Source organism: Gorilla gorilla, chromosome 13 (genome assembly GCF_029281585.2).
Source record: "Gorilla gorilla gorilla isolate KB3781 chromosome 13, NHGRI_mGorGor1-v2.1_pri, whole genome shotgun sequence".
Classification (NCBI taxonomy): Eukaryota; Metazoa; Chordata; class Mammalia; order Primates; family Hominidae; genus Gorilla; species Gorilla gorilla.
The window spans coordinates 63,723,302-63,747,439 of NC_073237.2; the positions used below are offsets into that span (position 1 = coordinate 63,723,302).

General features: G+C 43.0%; 1 protein-coding gene across 4 annotated transcripts in view; it reads right to left on the bottom strand.

The window, feature by feature from the left end:
* DMRT1 (doublesex and mab-3 related transcription factor 1) overlaps positions 1-24,138 on the bottom strand; it is a 129,526-nt gene that overhangs the window by 50,841 nt on the left and 54,547 nt on the right. For 2 of the 4 annotated variants that reach the window (XM_004047747.5, XM_055350706.2), the window contains exon 4: positions 1,403-1,547. In XM_004047747.5, coding sequence (XP_004047795.1) covers positions 1,403-1,547 — 145 coding nt within the window. Of the gene's footprint in view, positions 1-1,402; positions 1,551-24,138 lie in introns of all 4 variants that reach the window. The other 2 variants (XM_055350707.2, XM_055350705.2) reach the window with 1 other exon arrangement.

Sequence of the window (24,138 nt, forward strand, 5' to 3'; positions counted from 1 at the left end):
AAGCTCAGGCAATTTCTTCCTGAAAGTGGGTTTCATTCTTAATTTTCTGTATAAACAAATGTTCCTTTAACTGCTTCATCCCCAAATTGTGCAGACAGGCCACCTTTCATGCTTGCACGCCCTTACAGGCCAAACTCAGTTAAAAATAATACCAGATTCATTCATTCATTCACTCAACCAACAAATAAATAAAAGGCATCACAGCAGGTAAGAAGGTATAGAAAATGTGTTGTTTGTCCTTAGGGAGCTTATAAGCCAAATAAATATATAGACTCAAAAGCAGTATGAAAGAAGGAACTATGGGCACAACATCATATAGTATGAATACTTATAAAACAGAGTTGTGCTTGTCCACTCCCAACGGAAAGTGATTCTTAATAAAAGTGAAACTGCAATCAACAACGTGTACTTCGGCCTCTCTGCAGCTCAAACTATATAGGCTCCCGTGACCTATATATTTCATATTAATAGAAGTCCTTTATTTTATGTTAATATGGTAAATAAAGCATAACTTGCCCAGCTATTTTAGACTTTATGGTTCTGAATTTGGAAATCAAAGCACGGTTCTGATTCTCATTCTCTAAGTTCTCTAAAGAGTCAAGTTATTTAGAAAATGAACATATCCTTTTATTTAGTACAGAGTAAGTTCTTCTAGATTGGTTTCTCTTCCAAGACACTCTCTACTGCCCTGATTTCCACTTACTGCCTATTGTGTATGTTTCTCACTTTCCCACATCAAAAGAGGATGCTTAACTATAAAGAACTTAAACACGGGATCTGGAAACGCAGCAGCTGTAAAGACCTGCCTCTCACCACAGTGAAAATGCTGGGGGATGTTAAAATTGAAGTCGAGTTACTATGTATTTCAAAGTGCTTTGATTCATTAAACAGTCATTTTTTATTTCAAAGCCATTATATCAGAGTTATTTGCATTGCTACTGCATAAACTCTGAGATCTATTGTATTCAAAAATGTTTTATTATGTTTTCCCCAAAAAGATGAATATGCCTTCAATTTTAAAATGAAAGTCTTTGGGAAAGGAGCTTTCAATGCACAGAAACTCACTTCACAAAAAATACCAGGTCTTGAACCACATTTAAAGTGCCCCTGTATTTCATATTGATCCTCCATAAAATACATTTTTAGCTTCCAAAGGAGAGTCTCTCATCTTACTCCTGTCACTCTAGGAATCCAGAAAGGAAAAAAAACATGATATTAAGAATCAAGCATAGCAAAATCATTTTATAACTAAATTCTTTAAAGGATACTTATCCAAGCTTCACACAGCAATAAACTTTCCAACAATTACTAACAGCTAAGCCATTAGAGACAGCTAATGACCCAATACTGGATAGCCATCCTCTCTCAACCCCAAATCCAGTCTGTGTGACCAGATACCTACCACTCGCCCTGGCTTCCGGGTAAGAGGGAGCGTCCTCAAAAGTGAAGAACTGGGGCACGCTCTGGCCCAGGTAAGAGGGAGGCGGGTAGTAAGAATGCATCCTGTACTGGGAGCTCATTGCATGGCGGTTCTCCATGTTCTTCATCTGCTTAAGAAAAAAGAAGAAATATATTGAGATCAACATTGCATGTCACAACTAGTACAACAATTATCTAATTCTTTAAAATAAGGTAACAGGCTGGGCACAGTGGCTCATGCCTATATTCCCAACACCTTGGGAGGCCAGGGCGGGAGGATTGCTTGAGCCCAGGAGTTCAAGACCAGCCAGGGCAACACAGTGAAACCTCTTTTCTACATAAAAATCAAAAAATTGGCTGGGTGTGACAGTGTACGAGTGAGATCTCAGCTACTCAGGAGGCTGAGGTGGGAAGATCACTTGAACCCAGGAGTTTGAGGCTGCAGTGAGCCGTGATTGCTTGCACTACTGCACTCTAGCCTGGGCAACAGAGACCCTGTCTCAAAAAAAAAAAAGCAAATTAAGGGAATGGCCTATCTAAGTTGGAAGTGGCCTCAGCCATGAATATGCTCTTCCAATGTACTGGGCCTAGAACTATGATGGTGCCCTTTCTATCTTAAGGTCCCCTCTAAAGCACCCCTGAAATTCCTTCTGGTCATTTGGTGCTCAAATTAACCAGTACAAAAGAGAACAGGGTGGTGGAGAGGGGACAACACAATCTGCTGTAACACTAACAAATTTGTTTGAACGGGCGCAAGTTATCAGACCTCTTCCCATGTTTCTTCATGTGTAAAACTGGAATTTTATCTTGGTTACCTTACAGTGTTCATATAAGGAGAGTATTTAAAATGACTATAGGCTGGACGCAGTGGCTCATGCCTGTAATCCCAGCACTTTGGGAGGCCAAGATGGGCGGATCACAAGGTCAGGAGATCGAGATCATCCTGGCAAACACAATGAAACCCCGTCTCTCCTAAAAATACAAGAAAATTAGCCAGGCATGGTGGCGGGCGCCTGTGGTCCCAGCTACTCAGGAGGCTGAGGCAGGAGAATGGCGTGAACCCGGGAGGCAGAGCTTGTACTGAGCCGAGATTGCGCCACTGCACTCCAGCCTGGGCGACAGAGCGAGACTCTGTCTAAAAAAATTTATATATATTAAAAAAAACAAATAAATAAATACTGTAAAACAACATGCAAACCATGTGTAATGGGAAGCTGTGGACATTAGCACAATGCCATGCTGGATCCTGTTAGTCGGTGTCTATTCCCTGCAGCAAGAACAGGAGTCTGAGATCTGAATTCTGGAGGTGATTTGGCTTCTGCTAACTGGACACATGAGGCAGAGCAAAACTGGGAAGGCAGTAAGGAGGCACAAGCGCCCCTCCAGTGGCAGTGGCAGCTGCATGTGAGCACAGCAGTCATTCATTTTTTTCCGGCAACCAGACCCTGCCTTTAGGACCATGAGACAGCTTTTATATAAGAAGCAGTTCATTCCCTGTAGCTTCCTGATTCTCATTCAAAGCTAAGAAGATATGACTTGATGGCTTAGAAAGGACCCCCCCCATTTCCACTTTCCTCGCCCTGATGACTCTGATTGTGTAAGACCCACTTCCATGAACATCTAGACCCTGGTAGAGACACCGAGCATTCAACTCATGATCACACCTTCATGGCAACAACAGAGCTGGACTTCAGTTATTTATAACAGTCTTTTAAAAATTAAATTTAGATGGTACTCGCTTTTAAACAAAATTCGATCTAAGGGAATGTTCAAGATAAACCAATTCTGTCCAGAAATATGAGTAATTTCAAAATAATCCAAAATAATTCAAAATCATGTTTTTCAATCAAATATTTTAAATGCTACTTGAAAAAGAAAATAGTACTAACTTGACAGAGCCTGGTAGTGTAAAATTAGGCACTGGGTTTCCTCAAGATTTTCTATGAACATCTACATTCTGGACAATTCACCAACTGACACTGGCCTAAGTGTACTTTGGGTATTATGGTGCTGTTTGGTAGAAAGAGCTAAGTCTCTGATTTCTGCCTGATGCTTTCAGCAGCTCAAGGAATTTATTTTTGATCTCTACTGCTCTCAAGCTCAAATCTATGTTCTGATGAGTGGATTACTTCTTCTGGAGAAGCAAAGACACCATTACAGGTGATTATTTCCTCTCAAGTGAAGTTTTTACCTGGGTAAGTCCCCTTTATCCTTTCTAGTTTGTTTTTCTGAAGTATATGAAATGGTGTCTCTTCTAGGCCAATCACTCCGTTTTTACTTTCTACCATTACATTAAATCTTCCTTTTTTTTTTTTTTTGAGACGGAGTCTCACTCTATCGCCCAGGCTGGAGTGCAGTGGCATGATATCAGCTCATTGCAAGCTCCGCCTCCCCGGTTCACGCCATTCTCCTGCCTCAGCCTCCCGAGTAGCTGGGACTACAGGCGTCCGCCACCATGCCTGGCTAATTTTTTGCATTTTTAGAAGAGACAGGGTTTCACCGTGTTAGCCAGGACGGTCTCGATCTCATGACCTCGTGATCTGCCCGCCTCGGCCTCCCAAAGTGCTGGGATTACAGGCGTGAGCCACCGCACCCGGCCACATTAAATCTTTACTAAATAGAAGGTTAAAGAAGCTATACTCGGAAAACAGCCAAAAAGGAAAAACTGGCTACCCCTAATGAATAAGACCACACGGCAGAAGAGCCCATTAAGAAGCCACTAAACCATTTAAGAGAAAAGGGACAATCACGGTAGCTGTTTACTACACACACCCAGTTATCAATTAGAGCACTGCAGCACCTTTCGATGATTCCCAGCATCTCTCAATGTGCATATGAATGGCCAGGGGGTCCTGTTAAAATGAAGGTCCTGATGGTAAGACTGGGGTGGAGATGCTGATACTGCTGGTGCCCAGGGACTAGAATAAGTGATCCTTCCTCTCATACTTAGTACCTCTCAGAACCCAAGACCAAAGGAAATCCTTTAAAAAAAATTGTTTTGAGACCGAGTCTCACTCTGTTGCCCAGGCTGGAGTGCAATGGCACAATCTCGGCTCACTGCAACCTCTGCTTCCTGGCTTCAAGCGATTCTCCTGCGTCAGCCTCCTGAGTAGCCTACTCTACAGAGGCCTACTACTCTACAGACATGCCCCACCACATCCGGCTAATTTTTGTATTTTTAGTAGAGACGGTTTCTCCATGTTGCCTAGGCTGGTCTCAAATTCCTGGCCTCAAGTGATCCACCCGCCTCGGCATCCCAAAGTGCTGAGATTACAAGTGTCAGCCACTGCCCCAGCTTAAAAAAAAAAAAAAAATTACCAGTTGCTTACAACCATCCAGTTTCCAGCTGAACTGGAAAAGTGAAACTATGTAAATAGCAATTTTTAATTTTCATTCTTTTTTATTTTTATACACAAAATTCCCCAGAACTAAAAGATTTTTTTCAGGGGTCTGTTGCCATCTACAACTGCTGCAGCAGTAAAAACAAACTCAAACACACTTTGAATTGAAAAGCCATTTGTGTCTCCATAGACTTCCTTAAGTCAATTACACAGTCTGAGTAATGAACACTGAATTAGAAGCAAGGTGCCGACATAAGCCGTAATATAAATAATGGAGCCTCCCTGCTCTGGGTGCTGAGTTTGTCACATCTACTTCAGGTTTGACAATATCTTCAAGCCAGTTCTTCAAGGAAAATGCTTTTCAATTTTGCCAGGGTACAAGAAAACAGATAGAATTTGGGCCTAAATGCTCTGCAAAATGCTGGATGTTTTTTGTACTATGAAAGTTTATACAAATCTTCCTTTCAAAATGTTTGAAAAATGTTAATCATGAGTCTATAGCAGGGGTCAGCAAACTTTTTATTGTAAATATCAAACAGTATATATATTTTAGGCAAGCCATACAGTCTCTAGCAATTTGTAAAATGAATGGGCATGGCTGTGTTCCAATAAAACTTTATTTGTAAACAGTGGCACTGGTTCCTTCTCAAACTTCACTCTCACTGGAGTAAGGTGAGAAGGGAACCCAGTACTGATGCCTGGACTCCACTCAAGAAAATCTGGTTTAACTGCTCTGGGATGTGGCCTGGGCCCTGGGTATTTTCAAAGATCCCAGGTAATTCTAATATGACACCAAGATTGAGAACCAGTGCTCTACAATTACCAACATATCGTCCACATACCTTGGAAGTACGAGATCCCAACAATCCCCTATATTAATTAAAACAGGCTAAATCTGACAAATAGACTGGCTAACGCTGCCAATCCCACTGTATGTATTATTTGACAAAAAGATGAAGATGAACAGTAAAATTCTTTTTTTTAACTAACGCTTACTGGAAAATAAACACAATTTCAAATCCATGTGTGTGCTTATTTATTCCCTTAATTCCTTTTCCATGTTTTCCGAAAGCATGAAATAAAAAGAACTATTAGGAAATAGGAATTTAGTTATTTATACTCAAACATTCACTATCCTTAATGAATCCCCAAGATCACTGAGCTATAAAAGAATTCCAGTAAAAGAAGAAAAAGATACAAAGGGTCAGACTCCATTTGAGGTTACTAGAATGTGAACTGATATGGTTTGGCTCTGCGTCCTCACCCAAATCTCATCTCACACCGTAATCTCCATCTGTCGAAGAAGGAACGTGGTAGGCGGTGGTGATTGGATCATGGGGGCGGTTCCCCCAATCTGTTCTCATGATATGGAGGGAGTTCTATTGAGATCTGATGCTTTAAAAGTGTTTGGCAGTTTCCCCTCTTCTCTTTCTCCTCTCTCCTGCTGCCTTGTGAAGAAGAGAAGGTGCCTGCTTCTTCTTCGCCTTCTGACGTGATTGCAAGTTTCCTGAGGCCTCCCCAGCCATGCAGAACTGTGAGTTAATTAGACCTCTTTTTTGTTTATAAATCACCCAGTCTTGGGTAGTATCTTTATAGCAGTGTGAGAACAGACTAGTACATGAACTTACTGAGGTCATCAGTCACTTCAGCTACATCCACCTCAAAGAACCCACAAACAACCCATCCACGTGACAACTTGCTCATAAGAAAAAAAGGACAGTTCTATGTGTTTCTAAGTGCATGTGTAGCAATATAAACAGGATGTTAAAACTGCAATTCATGGATGGGCGTGGTGGCTCACGCCTGTAGTCCCAACATTTTGGAAGGCTGCGGTGAGTGGATCACCTGAGGTCAGGAGTTCAAGACCAGCCTGACCAACATGGTGACTCTCCGTCTCTACTAAATACAAACAATTAGCTGGGTGTGGTGGCAGGCGCCTGTAATCCCAGCTACTTGGGAGGCTGAGGCAGAAGAATCGCTTGAACCCAGAGGCAGAGGTTGCAGTGAGCTGAAATTGCACCACTGCACTCCAGCCTGGGCGACAGAGTGGGACTCCGTCTAAAAAAAAAAAAAAAAAAATGCAATTAACCCAGAAAAAGGCATGGCAGAATGCAATTTCAAACTAAATTACTTCCTGCTCTCTTCTAACTTTTAAAAGAAAATCACAACCCTGCTACTTTTGGCTTAAACAAAATGGGAAATTAACGAAGCCTTTGAAACTCACTTTACTTTAAACCAGTAGTTCTGAACTAGGGGCAGTCTGGTCCTCCACACGGCATCTGGCAACATCTGGAGACGCTTTTGATTGTGACAAGGGGGCAGGGAGTTGATGCTGGCATCTAGTGGTCAAGGTCAGGGATGCTGCTGACTGTCACTACAGTGTAGTGTCCTACAGTTCCCACAGGACACAGAATTAACCAACCCAAGGCCTGAACAGAGCCAAGGTGAGAAGCTCGCTTTAAACTAACCTAGCACCACCCCTGTGCTCAGTCCCTCACCTCCAGCTAGAAGAAAACAGCTAAGTGCTGCTGAGGGACAAGAGCGGCAAAGAAATTAGAGGAGCCACTCAGTTTTCCTAAAGGGATATATATTTTTCTCCTTTGTGAAATGCCTCCTTGTTTCCTCTCAAGAGTTTTTTTTATTCCTTTAAGCTAAGCAAATAAATAAACCAAGTAAACCCTAAAAACCCAGGATTCCAGTGAATGATGACTACTATTATTATTAGCAGTGGTCACTGGCAAGCAAGAGGCATGTTTTATATGTTATTACCCATCCAAAGTCTCTGAACCAGAGTACGACCCATGGATAAGAGCTGGCTGGTGGAGGATGCTCATGGTGTTAGTATTAACCTTGCAGGAAACCCATGACCTTGGAGTTGTGTTTTATTAAATTGTTAAGAATATGCATTACAGTAAATCCGAGCCATAATTTCCTTTTATACGTGTTAGCCACCCTATTTTATAGTAACAATATCTGAAAAAAAAACCATAAAAATGTTTGAGTTCACTTCTTTTTTAAAAAAAAAAAATCCCAAATACTAGTCACTGGTTATCTAGTAACAATTTAGATGAGTGTCTGGTCTTGCATCAAAGTGAACAGTCTATCCAGGTGAATGACTAAAAGGGATTTGTGAAGACCAAATTGTCATCTAGTTGTTTACTAAACATGGCTTGGCTGCATAAAACTGGAGTTGATGTAACAAAGGGGAACAGTCTTTTTTTTTTTTTTAATTTCTAAGTTTTTTCATTTGTTTTTGAACTTATATCAGATGATGCCTTTTTCATTAAAAATGCCTGTGCTCACATTTATTAAAAGTTTTCATCATCAGTATTTAGGTATCTTGATTCTTCATGCTTCAAGACAAAAAAATCTTCAGCGTTAAGTTCGTATCTCTCTAGAGCTTCATTCAGCTTCACTGGAGGCTCTAAGTAATGCTCATTTGCAGAAAGGGGAACAGTCTTAATGAGAAGAGTTATTCTATAGGATAACATTCCTAATTGCAAACTGCTATTTAAACAAATAGTGTAATGACTCAGCCAGGCACAATGGCTCACACCTGTAAATCTCAGCACGTGGGAGGCTGAGGAGGAAGGATTATTTGAGCCCGGGGGTTGGAGAACAGTCTGGGCAATATGGTGAGACTCCATCTCTACAAAAAATTTAAAAAATTAGGCAGGCATGGTGGCGCACACCTGTGTTCCCAGCTACTCAGGAGGCTGATGTGGGAGGATCACTTAAGCCCAGCAGGTCGAGGCTGCAGTAAGCTATGTTTGCCCCGCTGACTCCAACCTGGGTGACAGATTAAGACCCTGTTTCAAAAAAACAGAAACAAAAAAACTCCCTTCGTATTGATATGTGGCTTACAGTATTTTAAATGGCAAAAGCTGTATTTGGGGTAAACCTTTGGTTTTCTGAACAGAAACCTTTTTATAAAGGTAGGACTCTTCACAGGCTGTAGAATTCTGGGTCTTCTGGTGGTGCTGGGTGTGAAGGCTGGGGTGGACTTTTACCCTCATTAAATGACGGCTTTAGTTTTAATAGATGCTTCTTTTCGAACCATCTAAACGGGATGCCTGTTCCCAAGCTCACCTAAGCACACACCGTGAACTGTCTCAGCCTACAGACTTCACCTATGCAAAGGGCTTCACCCAAAAAGCCGCATTCACCTTCTGAAATACACACCTTATTAATTTTTCAGCATTCCATATTTCACAGCTGAGAAAAAAATTTTAATATATAGGCTAAAATGATTGCTATTATGCACACATTTCAGAGATTACCAAAGCACCAAAGGCCAAATGCTGAGGTGTGTGACCCAAGCAGATTCCCACAGCGAAAACCCGCCCCTCCCGACTTCCTTTCCTTTTGTGTCCAGAGCTCTGAAGATTGAGTCCTTTGCTCCCTTCCTCTCCTGCGCTCACCTTGCTTTCTCTTAGGTGGTCCTGCTATGGAATGCCCTCCACTTCCCTCCTAGAGGGAGGAAAGGAAAGGAGGCAGACAGAGACAGGCATTTGTGAGGACTCAGCCTTTCTAAGGGATTCCCGCAAAGGCCAAGAGGATCCTTCAACGTGTGTGGGGGTGAGGGGTGGACAGGGGTGAAGGTGCTGTGCTAAGTGTGGGGCTGGGGCTGGGCATTCAGATGCTGAAGAACCCAAGAGTCCTTTTTCCAAACGAAAGCTCTTCCTCCAAATGCGCCCAGGAGAGGTGGGAGGGGAAAATGGGGGGAGGAGTGGAGAGGAGGATGCTCACACAACAGGGCAGAGAGAACCAACCATTTAAGAAGTGATGCATTTAAGATGTTTTAAGTTGCAAATCCCAAATTTCCCACTACACATGCAAAAACAAAAGAAAAAGTGTGAGTGGAGTTTTCAAAAAAAAGAACCAAAGGAAAGTTTGTATTACAGTAGCTCTAAAAATAAAAATAAACAACAGCCCTAAGATGAACCATAAAAAAACAAGTCATATGGAAAAATAGAACCAAAATTGAACACAAGGATATAAAGCAAGCCCTCCCCCAATTTCCAGAAATTGTGGAGAGGGCATGGAAGAGAAATTCACATCAGTCTTTTTTAAAAAAACATTTTTAGAGGCAGGGTCTCTCTGTCGCCCAGCCTGGAGTACAGTGATGTGATCGCAGCTCACTGTAGCCTCAATCTCGTGGGCTCAAGTGATCCTCTCACCTCAGGCTCCTGAGTAGCTAGAACTACAGGCGCACAACACCAAGCCCAGCCAAATTTTTTATATTTTTTGTAGAAACAGGGTCCCACTATGTTGCCCAGGCTGGTCTTGAATTCCTGGCCTCAAGTGATCCTCTCACCTTGGGCCCCCCTCCAAGAGCTAGGATTACAGGCATGAACCACCATGCCCAGCCCACAACAATCCTGAATACCCATTAAGGATAGAAACCCCATAGGATATCAGAATTACACTTGTATTTATTAGTGGTCCATTTTGCTTATCTTTAGCCCAGAAGCAATTCAGATGTGAGTATTTTGACATTTTACAAAGGCCAAATTATTTTTTTAACTTGTGTTGCTCAACTGTTTTCACCATCTGCCATCAGTGGTACTGACGGAACAACAGTGTACTTCTTGAGACCATGTTTTCCAAAAGGCAGAAGTGTTACCTTTTATAGGGCCCTCAAATAATTCAGTTTGCAGTCAGTGTGTGTTATACATATATAATACACACACACACACACACACACACACACACACACACACATATATTTTAGAGAACTGTATGGAATTGAACAGAATGCAATAGAATAGAACAGAACAGAATAAAAGAGAACCGTATATAAGAATTCACTGCATATACAATTTGGGTAAGGGGTAAGAGCTGTTCTACAAAACCTGTCATTTTGTGTATATGTGTGTAAATATATACTGGAATACAGTTTCTTACTGTGGGTCTCAATCTAAAATGTTTGAAAGACACCAATGTATAAATCAGGTAAAGGGATGCAAGTACCTCTAAAAGGAGGTAAATAGTAAGAAAAAGCCAAATTTTAAAAAATGTTTCCTTTTCCTAAAACCTGAAAGGGTCTTGGTGCATATCAGGGGGTTCACAAAAGAGAGTGGGGTGGTTGGTTTGGACCAGTGTCTGGCTGGGACTAGCTCAGCGCCTTCTTCATCTTGAGAAGTCTATGCAGGATTTTCCACTTCCTGGGTTGGAAACCTACATTTGTCTAGTTCACAAATCTAAAATACAGACCCTGACTTCCCAACTGAACCCATGTATACCAGGCATAAATGCAAGTACCATTTACATAAAAGCAACTAAGAAACAGAGTTTCAGTAAAATGGCTGGAGAGAAAGGAAATTAAAAAGGTTGTATTTTTTAAATTTGGTTAATAATGATCAGCACGCTCTACTCTCTCACATGTCCAGTCTCTGAAGGCATCTACAATGCTTCTTAAGACTGGGGTGTGTGTTTGTACAGATGGGGGTTGTACTGATGATATTCTTAATGTTAATTTTCCTGAGATTAACCAAATTTCAGAGGAAGAAAATGAGCATCTATTGAGAAATAATATAGAGACTTGTTATCTCATGAGTCTTCATAATTTAATAATCATTGATATAGGAAGAAACTGCTCAGAGAGATCAAATAACTTGGTTCTGGTCACAAGGGATTAAGTACAGACAGCAAGATTCAAAGTAAATCACCTCAGACGCTTCTGAGATTTCTCTCTACTAAACCAAGGAAACTTTCTAATTTTAAATGAAGGTATCTGCTTAGTATAAAGACCTACTTTGCTGCCTTTAGCTTTTAACAACTCTTCACATTGTCTCTACTTCTGGAGCAAATAAACTTTTTTTTTTGATTGTCTGAAAATGAGAAATGATGCCCACAAACCGCACATTCAGGAACTTTGATTTCAGAACCAGAAACATCAGAGGCATCCATATCTGTTCCCACCTTGATGGACAAACTTAATTAACCTTTGCTACTCTGTTCCAACCTACTGTTTTAGACAAAACTAGTGACCCAGAAACAATATGTCACCATCACAATCTCCAGGGCTGCAACATCAAGAGATATAGCTCTATCAGCAGTATAGGAAAATAAGCCACTTGGATTAGCTGCTGTAAGAAATATGGATTATATTCATGTCACACATGAGCTGTCAGAAACATTAGGATACTTTTAGCATAAATCAGCAGTGTGAAGGGTATCTTATGAGTACAGAACATGAGAGCCTGCCGGGAGGGCAAGGTGAGGCTGTCTGGGGCCACATTCTAACTAAGCACACGCACACACTCACATCCTTTACCAAACTGGTATTCAAGATCTGACGCAGGCTGGTGACCTCTGATGGACACACTCAACTTGTGGGTGGCATGAAAAAGCCCTGCCCACTCTAAGACCATGAAGGGAGTCCACCTCCAACTAACTGAAATGACACAAGAATGACCAAAAGCATCACGTTACCACTGTTCCCTGAAGTACATGGATTTGGAAGAGTGTGTGTGTGTGCGTGTGTGTCACAGAAGCATCTTGAGAGACAGCATGCCTAGTAATTTTCCAGAATTCCAGGGCTTTACAAGGAAAACCAAGAAATGTGCACTGCCCTGCAAGGAAAGCAGAGACACCACGGGAACAAAGGTGCCCCTCTGCAGTCAGGCAAACTCCAAATCCAGCTTCCCTGTTTCCAGCTGTGCAGTATTAGCTAGCTACTTCATCTCCCTGAGCCCCAGTTTCTTCATCCACAAAAGGAGGCTCACAGCCCTGAAAGGCTGTGTTTATGGATGAAATGGAATAGGAGACAGGAAGTGCCCAGCAGCGTGACACTGCTCCAGGGCTGTTCTGCTTGCACCCTCCTCTTCCCCTCACGGGTCCACCTGCTTCTATCAACGGGAGAACGGGGCACCGCAATGAAAGACTCCTCTTCAGGGTTTGCAAACAAATGACTCAAACAAAATACCTTTCCATTATACACTTTAAAGATTTTTAAGTACATAAACTTTAGTTTGACATGTCCTGCAGTGCCACACACACACACACACACACACACACACACACAGGGGCAAGGGAGTGAGGAGACAGCGAAATTTCCAGGCCTTCCCATTTTTTGGTTTTATACAAATACCCCAGACATAGAATTATGTCTGCCTTCCTTCTCCTAGAACTGGGACTTGCCAGAAAGAATGTTGTGAGAAGGAATGTGATAAATAAAATGTGGAGATAATACCTTTTTCCCTGTTCCTCAGTCTATGTATGAACACCCCTTCCAGGAGGCTGTGCATCTCAATGGTGATGCCCACAGGGCCAATGCTATACCAAGGAGGGGGTGCTGAGGGCAACCCATCCTGGGTGGAGGCAGTAAGGGGGTGCACTCACCGTGGGATAATTTTTTAAAAATAAAATCCACTAAAGTCAGTCTATCACCATGCACTGGAAATTCTAAACAATAGTTGTGATCAAACACTCGTCCCCACCCTGCCTCTTGGCATGCCACAGCAAGGGCTCATCTTTCCACAAGGCATCACAGTTCTCCCCGGGCTCTGATCGAAACAGGAATAAGAGAATTACATGTGTCTTTTTTTTTTTTTGAGACGGAGCTTCGTTCTTGTTGCCCAGGCTGGAGTACAGTGGCGCAATCTCGGCTCACCGCAACCTACGCCTCCCTGGTCCAAGCGATTCTCCCGCCTCAGCCTCTTGAGTAGCTGGGATTATAGGCACCTGCCTCCACGCCCAGCTAATTTCGTATTTTTAGTAGAGACAGGGTTTCTCCATGTTGCTGAGATTGGTCTCAAACTCCTGACCTCAGGTGATCCACCTGCCTCGGCCTCCCAAAGTGCTGGGATTACAGGTGTGAGCCATAGCACCCGGCCACATGGGTCTTTTGAGTTTTCTTTCTCATCCATTCCACCATGAGCCAGTACTTGAGAGTCTCTAGCACAGTGCCAGGCACGGAGCAGCCACTCAATAAAAACAATCAACAAATGCATAAAGGAGTCTCTTATGCATACTCTGTAATACAGTGGATATTTTTTGGCAACTCTAGTCTTTTTTTCTATCCTATTTCTATTATGGTATTTTAAAAACAGGGCAAACCTGTTATGCATTCCCTTGATTTTCATCTTTATTCAAATGATGAGGAACACTTAACAGACCACAAAACATAGACTCCTAAGAAATCTGAGAATCACTTATACATGTAATTAAACATTCTGAAAAGCAACTAATTTCATATCATATTCATGTCTACTTAACAGGAAAAAAAGTAAGCTAAAAGGGCAAACATAAATGGATAAGATTTTGGCCACCAGCCAAACCAAATCAAATCTGAAAGCTTTCAAAAACTGTGATCTAATTATCTAAATTTCACGCCAATTACAGAATCCCCAAACGACTATATTATTTACTAACCTAATGCTACTGTGTCAGATAATAGGTAATGTAACAACCTCGCAAGACTAATAATATGCTTCTGCCTCCGATTCAATTGTGAAGTAGTCCCTGGAGTACATCAGCACTTTACAGAGGATTTCTTACTCAGCCCAGATCACACTGAAGTAATCTAACAATGGAAATGAATCTGTAGGACAGCCCAGGACTTACACAAGTCTTCCGAAGGTTGCTGAAAAACCTAACGTTTCACTCTATCTGGCCTTCCTGGGATGCTACTGGACCACTTCAACCAGACTGAGAAAACAATCCCTTAGGATGCCCAGGTCTGCACTCCTTCTAGATATTCTCTGAGTCAGAGCTGCCTGTTCTCCAGGGCTCCAGGTATCTAGAGGCCAGTTCTAGTTTCTTCTGGAATCTACATATTTTTAACCAAAACACACTCCAAAAATGTCTCTCCTGTGCACTATACTGTAGCTAAGGGATATTCCTAAACCCAACCTCTCACCATCTGTCTGGGCTCAGCATCTAAACTTCCCACCGTCACCCTCCCTGAGCTTTGGCTCCAGACAAAGAGCCACTGGGAAAATTGTCATCGCAGGCACCAGTTCTTACAAACAACTACCCTTGCTGCAGGATCAAAAGCACGCAAGTCATTAAGCTTTCATCATCTGTGAAACAAAACAGCAATTCCTTCAAGGAAAGGTGTAATACAAACCAGATGATGACTGTCACGATCATCACTTGTCATCAGCTAAAATGAGACAAAATAGGAACTCCTTGGTGAAAGTGCAGGTAGGTGAGGTGATCACCTAGAAACAGAAAGCCAGGACTGCATTCACCCAGGCTTAATGCTTCAGAGGAGTAATGCGGGTGGGGGGGGGGGGGGCACGGACTCTCAATGCTCCTTAGAGGGCCAGCTGGAGAAAGAAAGCTTTGCTCCCTGCAGGAGTAAGACTATGTTGTAAAGACCCAAGAGAATTGGGTCCACTATTTCTCCTTAAAAGAGAGGAACCTAATGAGGAATTATGTTGCAGAAGAAAACATCATAGGCATGGCTAACACTTGACAAGCCATTTAAGGCAAAGTTTATAGTAATAGTAATGTGACCCCCAAACTCAGGGAACCTGACACCTTTAATTCCACTGGCTTTAAACTTTCTAGGGTCTATCATGACTTTGGAGTTGCATTTCCTTAAACAGAAGAGTCTCCAAAACTTGCCTACTGACCTAGTAGGCCCAATCATTACATCCTCACCATGTATCTGACGGCAGAACCTACTTGGGGTTCCTGTGAATGAATTCCTCAAAATGCTAGACCAGCATGAGGGTGTTCCCATGGCTGTCACAAAAAGGAGGGGAAAGCTGGGCGTGGTGGCTCACACCTGTAATCCCAGCACTTTGGGAAGCTGAGGTGGGCGGATCACTTGAGGTGAGGAGTTCGAGACCAACCTGGCCAACATGGCGAAACCCTGTCTCTACTAAAAATATAAAAATTAGCTGGGTATGGTGGCGTGTGCCTGTAGTCCCAGCTACTCAGGAGGCTGAGGCAGGAGAATCGCTTGAACCTGGGAGGCAGAGGTTGCAGTGAGCCGAGACTGCATTGGTGTACTCCAGCCTGGGCAAGAGAGCAAAACTCCATCTAAAAAAAAAAAATGTGGTGGGAGGGGAAGCACCCTGCAAGTCAAGAGGTAAGCACAAATGTAAGTCCACATAATTACTAAAGGGAGCACACTGAAGCCCCTAAAGAACTTCACTGTTGTCATAAGGACACACTGAGTACTGCAGCGGTCTTAAAAAAACAAGGTGGGGGAGGAGGGGGTGCAGGAAGGAGCGAGAGCCAATGGGTATCAACTTTTTATATTGCTGAATAAGAGCATTAACAAAAAAAAAATCCCACCATCTAATAGAGTCATCACTTTATGTTTTAAAAAGTTGAAAAGTGGCTGGCACGGTGGCTCACGCCTGTAATCCCAGCACTTTGGGAGGCTGAGGGGGGCGGATCACCTGAGGTCAGGAGTTTGAGACCAGCCTGGCCAACATGGCAAAACCCCATCTCTACTAAAAATACAAAAGTCAACCGGGCATGGTGGTGCATGCCTGTAATCCCACCTACTTGAGAGGCTGAGGCAGGAGAATTGCTTGGACCCAGGAGGCAGAGGTTGCAGTGAGCCAAGGTTACGCCACTGCATTCCAGCCTTGGCGACAGAGTGAGACTCTGTCAAAAAAAAAAAAAAAAAAGTTGAAAGGCTACAGCCTCAATAAAAACAATTTCTTGAATTGAATAATTTGGCCTTAAGAAAAACTCACTTGTCCTTATTTTCCTCATTTCTCTGTAAACCAGCACTGGTAACGTCCTGCATACAATAGTGAACCACTAGAAACATTCCCAATAAAATAAGGAACAAGTCAATGACACCTGCACCCACCATCACTGTCTAAACTGAACAACGCACTAAGAACATGAATTAGAACTGGAGGAATTTAAAGAGAAGTAAAAATGTCAGGAGCAATGTTTCTATGGAACGAATGCTTACCTAGAAACTCCAAAACAAGCAACTATAAAATTATTAGAATTACAGAGTTCATAAAGGTGGCCAAATACAAAATAAATACCACATCATAGCAACCGAACATGTATAAAAGAAATGTTTTCAGTCATCAACAAGAATTTATGTCTTTATAATCCCCTTGAAAAAACAAATTATGGTTGTTAGCCTAAGAGCCCACAGCAAATATCTATTTTCAATCTCCTTTCCTGAGGAAAAAAATTACTTTAAATGTTTCCAACTGAATATGTCTTTATGAATTCCTTTTACGCCTGCTTGCAAACCTTGTCAATTTTTCTCTCCAGAAGAAAAAGCCAGTCAATGTGGGCCTACCAGTAGAGAGTGGCCAATAACCAGCTGGCTGTGAAAAGGGACACTAGGGCCCCGCGCGGTGGCTCACGCCTGTAATCCCAGCACTTTTGGAGGCTGAGGTGGGCGGATCACAAGGTCAGGAGTTCAAGACCAGCCTGACCAACATGGTGAAACCCCATCTCTACTAAAAAATACAAAAATTAGTTGGGCGTGGTGGTGCACGCCTGTAATCCCAGCTACTCAGGAGGCTGAGGCAGGAGAACCGCTTGAACTAGGGAGGAGGTTGCAATGGGCTGAGATCGCATCACTGCACTCTAGCCTGGGCAACAGAGCGAGACTCTGTCTCAAAAAAAAAAAAAAAAAAAAGGGCTAGTTTCACCTGCTGATGGTGTGGGCCATGGGGGTGAGAGGGCAGCCTTGGAGTGAGGGTGTTATCTTGTGGATAACAAGACTGTGAAGGGCTCCCTGCCAAGGGTGAGAGGGCCCAGGGCAGGTTCGTAAGGCAAGTCACTCCCGCTTTCTCCATCCAGAACTTCCCAGGAGTTTCCAGTGACCAGAGCACATCATCCTGGGAAACCTGACCGTGGAGCTCAGTGGCAAAAAAAAAAAAACTCATGTGAAGTCTCCTACTATGTCTTAAAAATCGGTCAGGCAGCCGGGCGCGGTGGCTCCCGCCTATAATCCCAGCACTTTGGGAGGCCAAGGCAGGCGGATCACCTGAGGTCAGGAGCTCAAGACCAGCCTGGCCAACATGGTGAAACCCCATCTCTACTAAAAATACAAAAATTAGCCAGGCATGGTGGCAGGGGCCTGTAATCCCAGCTACTTGGAAGGCTGAGGCAGGAGAATCGCTTGAACCCGGGAGGCAGAGGTTGCAGTGAGCTGAGATCGCGCCACTGCACTCTAGCCTGGGCAACAGAGTGAGGCTCTGTCTCACAATAAAAACAAACAAACAAAAAATTGGTCAGGCGTGGTGGCTCATGCCTGCAATCCCAGCACTGTGGGAGGCCAGGGCAGGCAGATCACTTGAACGCCCAGGAGTCTGAGACCAGCCCAGGCAACATGGTGAAACCCCATCTCTACAAAAAGTACAGAAATTAGCTGGGTGTGGTGGTACATGCCTGTAGCCTCAGCTACTGAGGGGGCTGAGGTAGGAGGATCGCTTAAGTCCAGGAGGTGGAGGCTACAGTGAACTGAGATTATGCTGCTGCACTCTGGTCTGGATGAGAGAGCAAGATCCTGTCTCAATTAAAAAATAATAATAATTTAAAAAAAAACTGAAGTAGAGCTAGGCACAGCAGCTCAAGCCTGTAATCCCAGCGCTTCTAGAGGCTGAGGCAGGAGGATCACTTGAGCCAAAAGTTTAAGACCAGCCTCGGCACCATACTGAGACCCCCATCTCTACAAAAAAATTTTTTTAATTAGCCAGGTGTGGCATGGTGGCACACACCTGTAGTCCCAGCTACTCGTGAGACTGAGATGGGAGGATCACTCGAACCCAGGAGTTGGAGGCTGCAGTGAGCTATGATTGCACTACTGCACTCCAGTCTGGGTAACAGAGCAAGACGCTGTCTCCAAAAAAAAAAAAAAAAAATTAAGTAGATTTTGCATTCTGCTGTCTTCTCCCTATTATGTCTTTGTTTTTTTTAAATTTAAGAATATTTTAAAATCATATTTGTTCATCATAACTGTCTCCTGAGAGCCAGGTTTCCGCCTTGTCTTCCCATGGCTCCACCCTCACTGCTCCTTCCTACAGCACAAATATGGCACAGCTGCAGAGAGTGCTCTGGCCACCCCCGCACAGCAGATACTTTGGAAAGTGACTTGTTTTGGCCATTCTTTCAAGCTAACAAACAGGTTGTTCTGATGCTGAGCTACACTTAAAAAACAACAAAAAAGGGGGGGCAGTGTGAAAACGAGAGCCTGTCTGGCTGCTCCTTACGGCGGACAAGCAGTGAAAAGGTACTGGCTTTTCTGAGTGCCCTTCCCAACCCTTCCACCCTCAGCAGGCAGAAGGTGCTGGAGCACCAGGCCAGGAACACTCACAAGGGGGCACTTTTTTCTGTGCGTCAAGCCCCAGATGCCAGAATGCGGTTTCCTTCCTACCTGGATCTCAGTTTCAAATAGAACGGTTTAGGTGATCCCCAACTACAGGGATCAAGAAATAGCAGCCTTCTCCCAAGACTCACTTTTCCCAATTTTTGTGTTTTGTTCAGTAGTAGATCCCCAGCACATGGTGGGCTCTGGAAGCATGTTAAGACATGAATGCATTCCTGCGAGGTGCCTTATCATCAATGGACAACCATAAAACACTTCAGAAGAGACCACATAACCACCAGGAAGAATGAAATAACTGCCAGTGCTGCCATTTGGCCACACCCTAAACGTGGCTGGAATGTAAGTCTACACATCTGGGGGCACAAGCTTTGGAAAAGCAGTCAAGAGGGCGCCTGCCATAGGGCCTGAAAGGAGATCCGAGGCATAGCTCAGAGTCCTCCCATATTTATTTCTGCTCACTTGATATGCACCTCTCCCTTGTCAACCTGGTACAACATGTTTATTTAAGAGATAATGTTGCCGTGGAGGAGTGCACAAGGCAATAAACAGCTTTTGCAGGCAATTAAATGCAGAAGTGAAACTGAGCTGCTGGTCAGCGGAACCAGCCATTCATTGTGAGTTTGTTCCAGTGTCACAAATGTTATTCCTGTTTCACAACAGGACAGGAATCTGTGATTGGGCCACAAATCTCCTACACAGGCTGAGGCAGACCAGAAGCAATTAAAAGCAGCTCTCAGCAGGCAGGGCGTTTACACAAAAGAGCCTTAAGATTCTGGAATGCCGAGCTAGGAGACTGCTCTATTTTTTAAGTAGGTTTGGCACTTAGTAGGTGCTCAGTAATTATTTGTGGCTTGCTTGTTTTTATAGGGAGGCTTGCAGGAAGTCTCAACTGTACAATAAAAATTTGAAACCCTTTCTACTCATCTCTAAGAATTTCTTCTAGCTTTAAAAAGTTATGACGATCTCCACTAGAGTCCGTTTTTTTTTCTAGGAATCAAAAAGGAGTTATTGGTTTTAATACAAATTGTTTTCTTGTTTCTTTTTTAAAATGTTGATTTTTTTTGAAGAAAGATTTGAATCTTTCTTGATTCTGATATAAATCAGAAAGGAGTTATCCTACAGGATACAAAAATCAACATACAAAAATTAGTTAGCATTTCTATATATGACTAGTGAACCATCTGAAAAAGAAATCAAGAAAACAATCCCATTTACAATAGTTAAAAAAATACATGTAATCAAAGAGGTGAAAGATTTCTATACTGAAAACTATAAAACACTGATGAGAGAAACCGAAGAAGATAAATGAAAAGATATTCCATGTTCATGGGCTGTAAGAATTAATATGGCTAAAATGTCCACACTACCCAAATTTGTATCACAATCTAAAAAGAAAAAGAGATTTTACATCCTACTAGGCAGGATAGCTAATAAAAAGATGACTCCATCTGGTGAAGTTAGGAGGAGAGTCCGGCCTTAGCAACACAGTCAAGAAAGTAGTTGAAGACCCAACCTCAGATTCTGGCCCTCAAGGTTGAGCCATTTTCACACCAAGAAAATCAGTCAGGAGAGAACAGCGCAGGTGCTCTCCAAGTGCAGCGGTGGGGCACCTTCTACAAAGAAGACAGAAAAGCAGGGCAGCAACCAAAGAAGAGCCCCCGCCTCTGCCCTCTCCTAGGAAGCTGCCACCAAGAGGGGCAAGGCATTGTCCAAAGAGCAGAGTGAGAGAGCCTTCCAGAGACAGCAGAAAAAGCGAAGTGAGGAAAAGACTGCCATCCAGATCTCTGTTCCTGACACTTCTGCTACCTCTCTGGGCCGGGCACGGTGACTCATGCCTGTAATCCCAGCACTTTGGGAGGCCGAGTGGGCGGATCACTTGAGGCCAGGAGTTTGAGACCAGCCTGGACAACATGGTGAAACCCCATGTCCCCTAAAAATACAAAAATTAGCCGGGCGTGGTGGCACATGCCTGTAATCCCAGCTACTTGGGAGGCTGAGGCACAGGAATCACTTGAACCTGGGAGGTGGAGGTTGCAGTGAGCCAAGATCACGCCACTGCACGCCAGCCTGAATGACAGAGTGAGGCCCTGTCTTAAAAAAAGAAAAACAACAACAACAAAAGAAAAAAGAAAAACGACTCTGGTTAAAAAGTGAGCCATCCAGTTTCTCTCCCTTCAACATTAGCTAAAGGTAGTATTTGTAGATTTTTACTATTTAATTTTAATACTTCTTTATAACATCTATGTCTTAACACATTTTGCACCATTATAATTTTTACCTATGCTTTATGTTTTCTATTTCCTAAGGGCATCAAATTCTTCCCCAAAGATACAGAAATCAATCCATACACATTCATACTTGGTCCACATTCACATGTCAGTCTTTTAATAATAATTAACATATGTATTTTTATACCCTATCTTGCTACAAAGGGGATCTGAGGTAGCTAACGAAAATACATATGAACAAACAGTGAAGAACTCAATAGATTTTTTAGGCCGGGCGCGGTGGCTCTCAGGAGACAGTTATAATGAACAAACATGATTTTAAAACATTCTTAAATTGGAAAAAACCAACGACGACATAATAGGGAGAAGATAGTAGAATGCAAAATCTACTTAATTTTTTTTTTTTTTTTTTTTGCTCTGTTACCCAGGCTGGAGTCCAGTAGCGTAATCATAGCTCACTGCAGCCTCCAACTCCCGGGCTCCCATCTCAGTCTCAGTTCCACAAATCATTGCATTTCCTTTATACGCATATTACCTCTCAATTCCAATATCAATGTGCTTTCAAAGCTCCCTTCAAAAATAGTATGATTCCCTCACGCCTGTAATCCCAGCACTTTGGGAGCCCGAGGCTGGTGGATCACGAGGTCAGGAGATTGAGACCATCCTGGCTAACGTGGTGAAACACCATCTCTGCTAAAAATACAGAAAAAAAAATAGCCACGCGTGATGGCATGTGCCTGTAGTCCCAGCTACTCAGTAGGCTGAGGCAGGAGAATCGCTTGAACCCAGGAGGCAGAGGTTGCAGTGAGCCGAGATGGCGCCACTGCACCCCAGCCTGGGCAACAGAGCGAGAATCTGTCTCAAAAATAATAATAATAATAATAATATGATTCCAAAAATAAAACGTATGGAGAACTTAAGAAAATTTGTAGCTCAGGGGATTAAAATTGACATTTTAATATGCCCAAGAAGTCAGATCCCTTAGAGCAGCAAAAGAACCTAAAAGTGGAATGACTTCAATTTTATCAACCTAATGACTTCAATTTTAACAACATTTTAATACCTAAAAAAGGCACACGCAAAACTGAACAGAATGGGTCAGAGGAAAATATCAAATCACATTTTCTTGAAGTGGGCTTAGAAAAGTCAATTCTTTTTTTCTTTTGAGACAGAGTCTCACTCTGTCGCCCAGGCTGGAGTACAATGGCGCGATCTCTGCTCACTGCAACCTCCACCTCCCGGGTTCAGGCGATTCTCCTGCCTCAGCCTTCTGAGTAGCTGGAACTACAGGCGTGCACCACCATGCCCAGCTCATTTTTGTATTTTTAGTAGAGACAGGGTTTCACCATGATGGCCAGGCAGGTCTTGAACTCCTGACCTCGTGATCCGCCCGCCTCGGCCTCCCAAAGTGCTAGGAATACAGGCATGAGCCACCACACCTGGCCTAAATAATTCTTAAAAAGTCAGCCTCACAGAATCAGAGAACAGTGGTTGCCGGGAACTCGAGGTGGAGGAAATAAAGGGATGTTGGATTAGCCAGGAGTGGTGGTGCGTGCCTATAACCCCAGCTACTCAGGAGGCTGAGGCAGGAGAATCACTTGAACCCAGGAGGTGGAGGTTGCAGTGAGTCAAGATCGCACCAGCCTGGGCGACAGAGTGAGACTCCGTCTCAGGAAAAAAAAAAAAAAAAAAGACAAGACAAGAAAAAAAAATCTCAGTTTAAAATGTTCTTACTCCTTCAACAGAACCAAGATACTAATGGATGACAAATATCTACTGGTCAATCAAAGCATTTATATACAACAAGGGAAATAAAATTCATTGAGCTGGAAAAAAAAAAAGATGTTGGGCAAAGGGTAAAAAGTTTCAGTTATGGCTGGGAGTGGTGGCTCATGCCTGTAATCCCAGCACTTTGGGAGGCTGAGGTGGGCCAATCACAAGGGCAAGAGATACAGACCATCCTGGCCACCATGGTGAAACCCCGTCTCTACTAAAAATACAAAAATTAGCTGGGCTTGGTGGCGCGTGCCTGTAGTCCCAGCTACTCGGGAGGCTGAGGTAGGAGAATTGCTTGAACCCGGGAGGCAGAGGTTGCAGTGAGCCGAGATCGTGCCACTGTACTCCAGCTGGGTGACAGAGCAAGACTCCCTCTCAAAAAAAAAAAAAAAGTTTCAGTTATAAGATGAGTAAATTCTGGGAGTCTAACATACAGCATGGTGACTGTACTTAATAATATACTGTACACCTGAAAAATGCTAATAGAGTAGATCTTAAGTGTTATCACCACACACATAAAAATGGTAACTATGTGAGGTGATTAATGTGTTTGTTAATTAGCTTAATTGTGGCAGTCATTGTGCAAGGTATACATATATCAAATCATCACATTGTACATCTTAAATATATACAACTTTTTTTACCCATGATACCTCAATAAAGCTGGGAAAGCGAAAAAGAGGGTCAAACACTTGCACTGAACTCCCAAATATATATGTGGCATTGCGGTGAATCAAATCCCCACTGAGGAAGCCTGAGCATGGCAAATGCATCCAGAATGAGAACAGTTCTTGCAGAATCCTAATGTCTTTCACTTGGAAGGGGGCTTGGAGGTGTTGAGTCTAACTTTTCACCTACATATTCCCACAACATACCTCTATACAAGGTAATCTAGCCTCTGAATGCTTTTGATGCCTTCAGTCTGCTGCTAACAAACGGGCATGATGAAAATGGTTGCAACTGAGGAAGCAGAACAGCCCTAGATAAACGCTCCCTTCTCTAATAAAGTAAAATGCTTTGTTTTACTCCAAATATCAAACGCCCTTGATTGCATGCTATTTTAAAAATACATACTTGGGGCCAGACACGGTGGCTCATG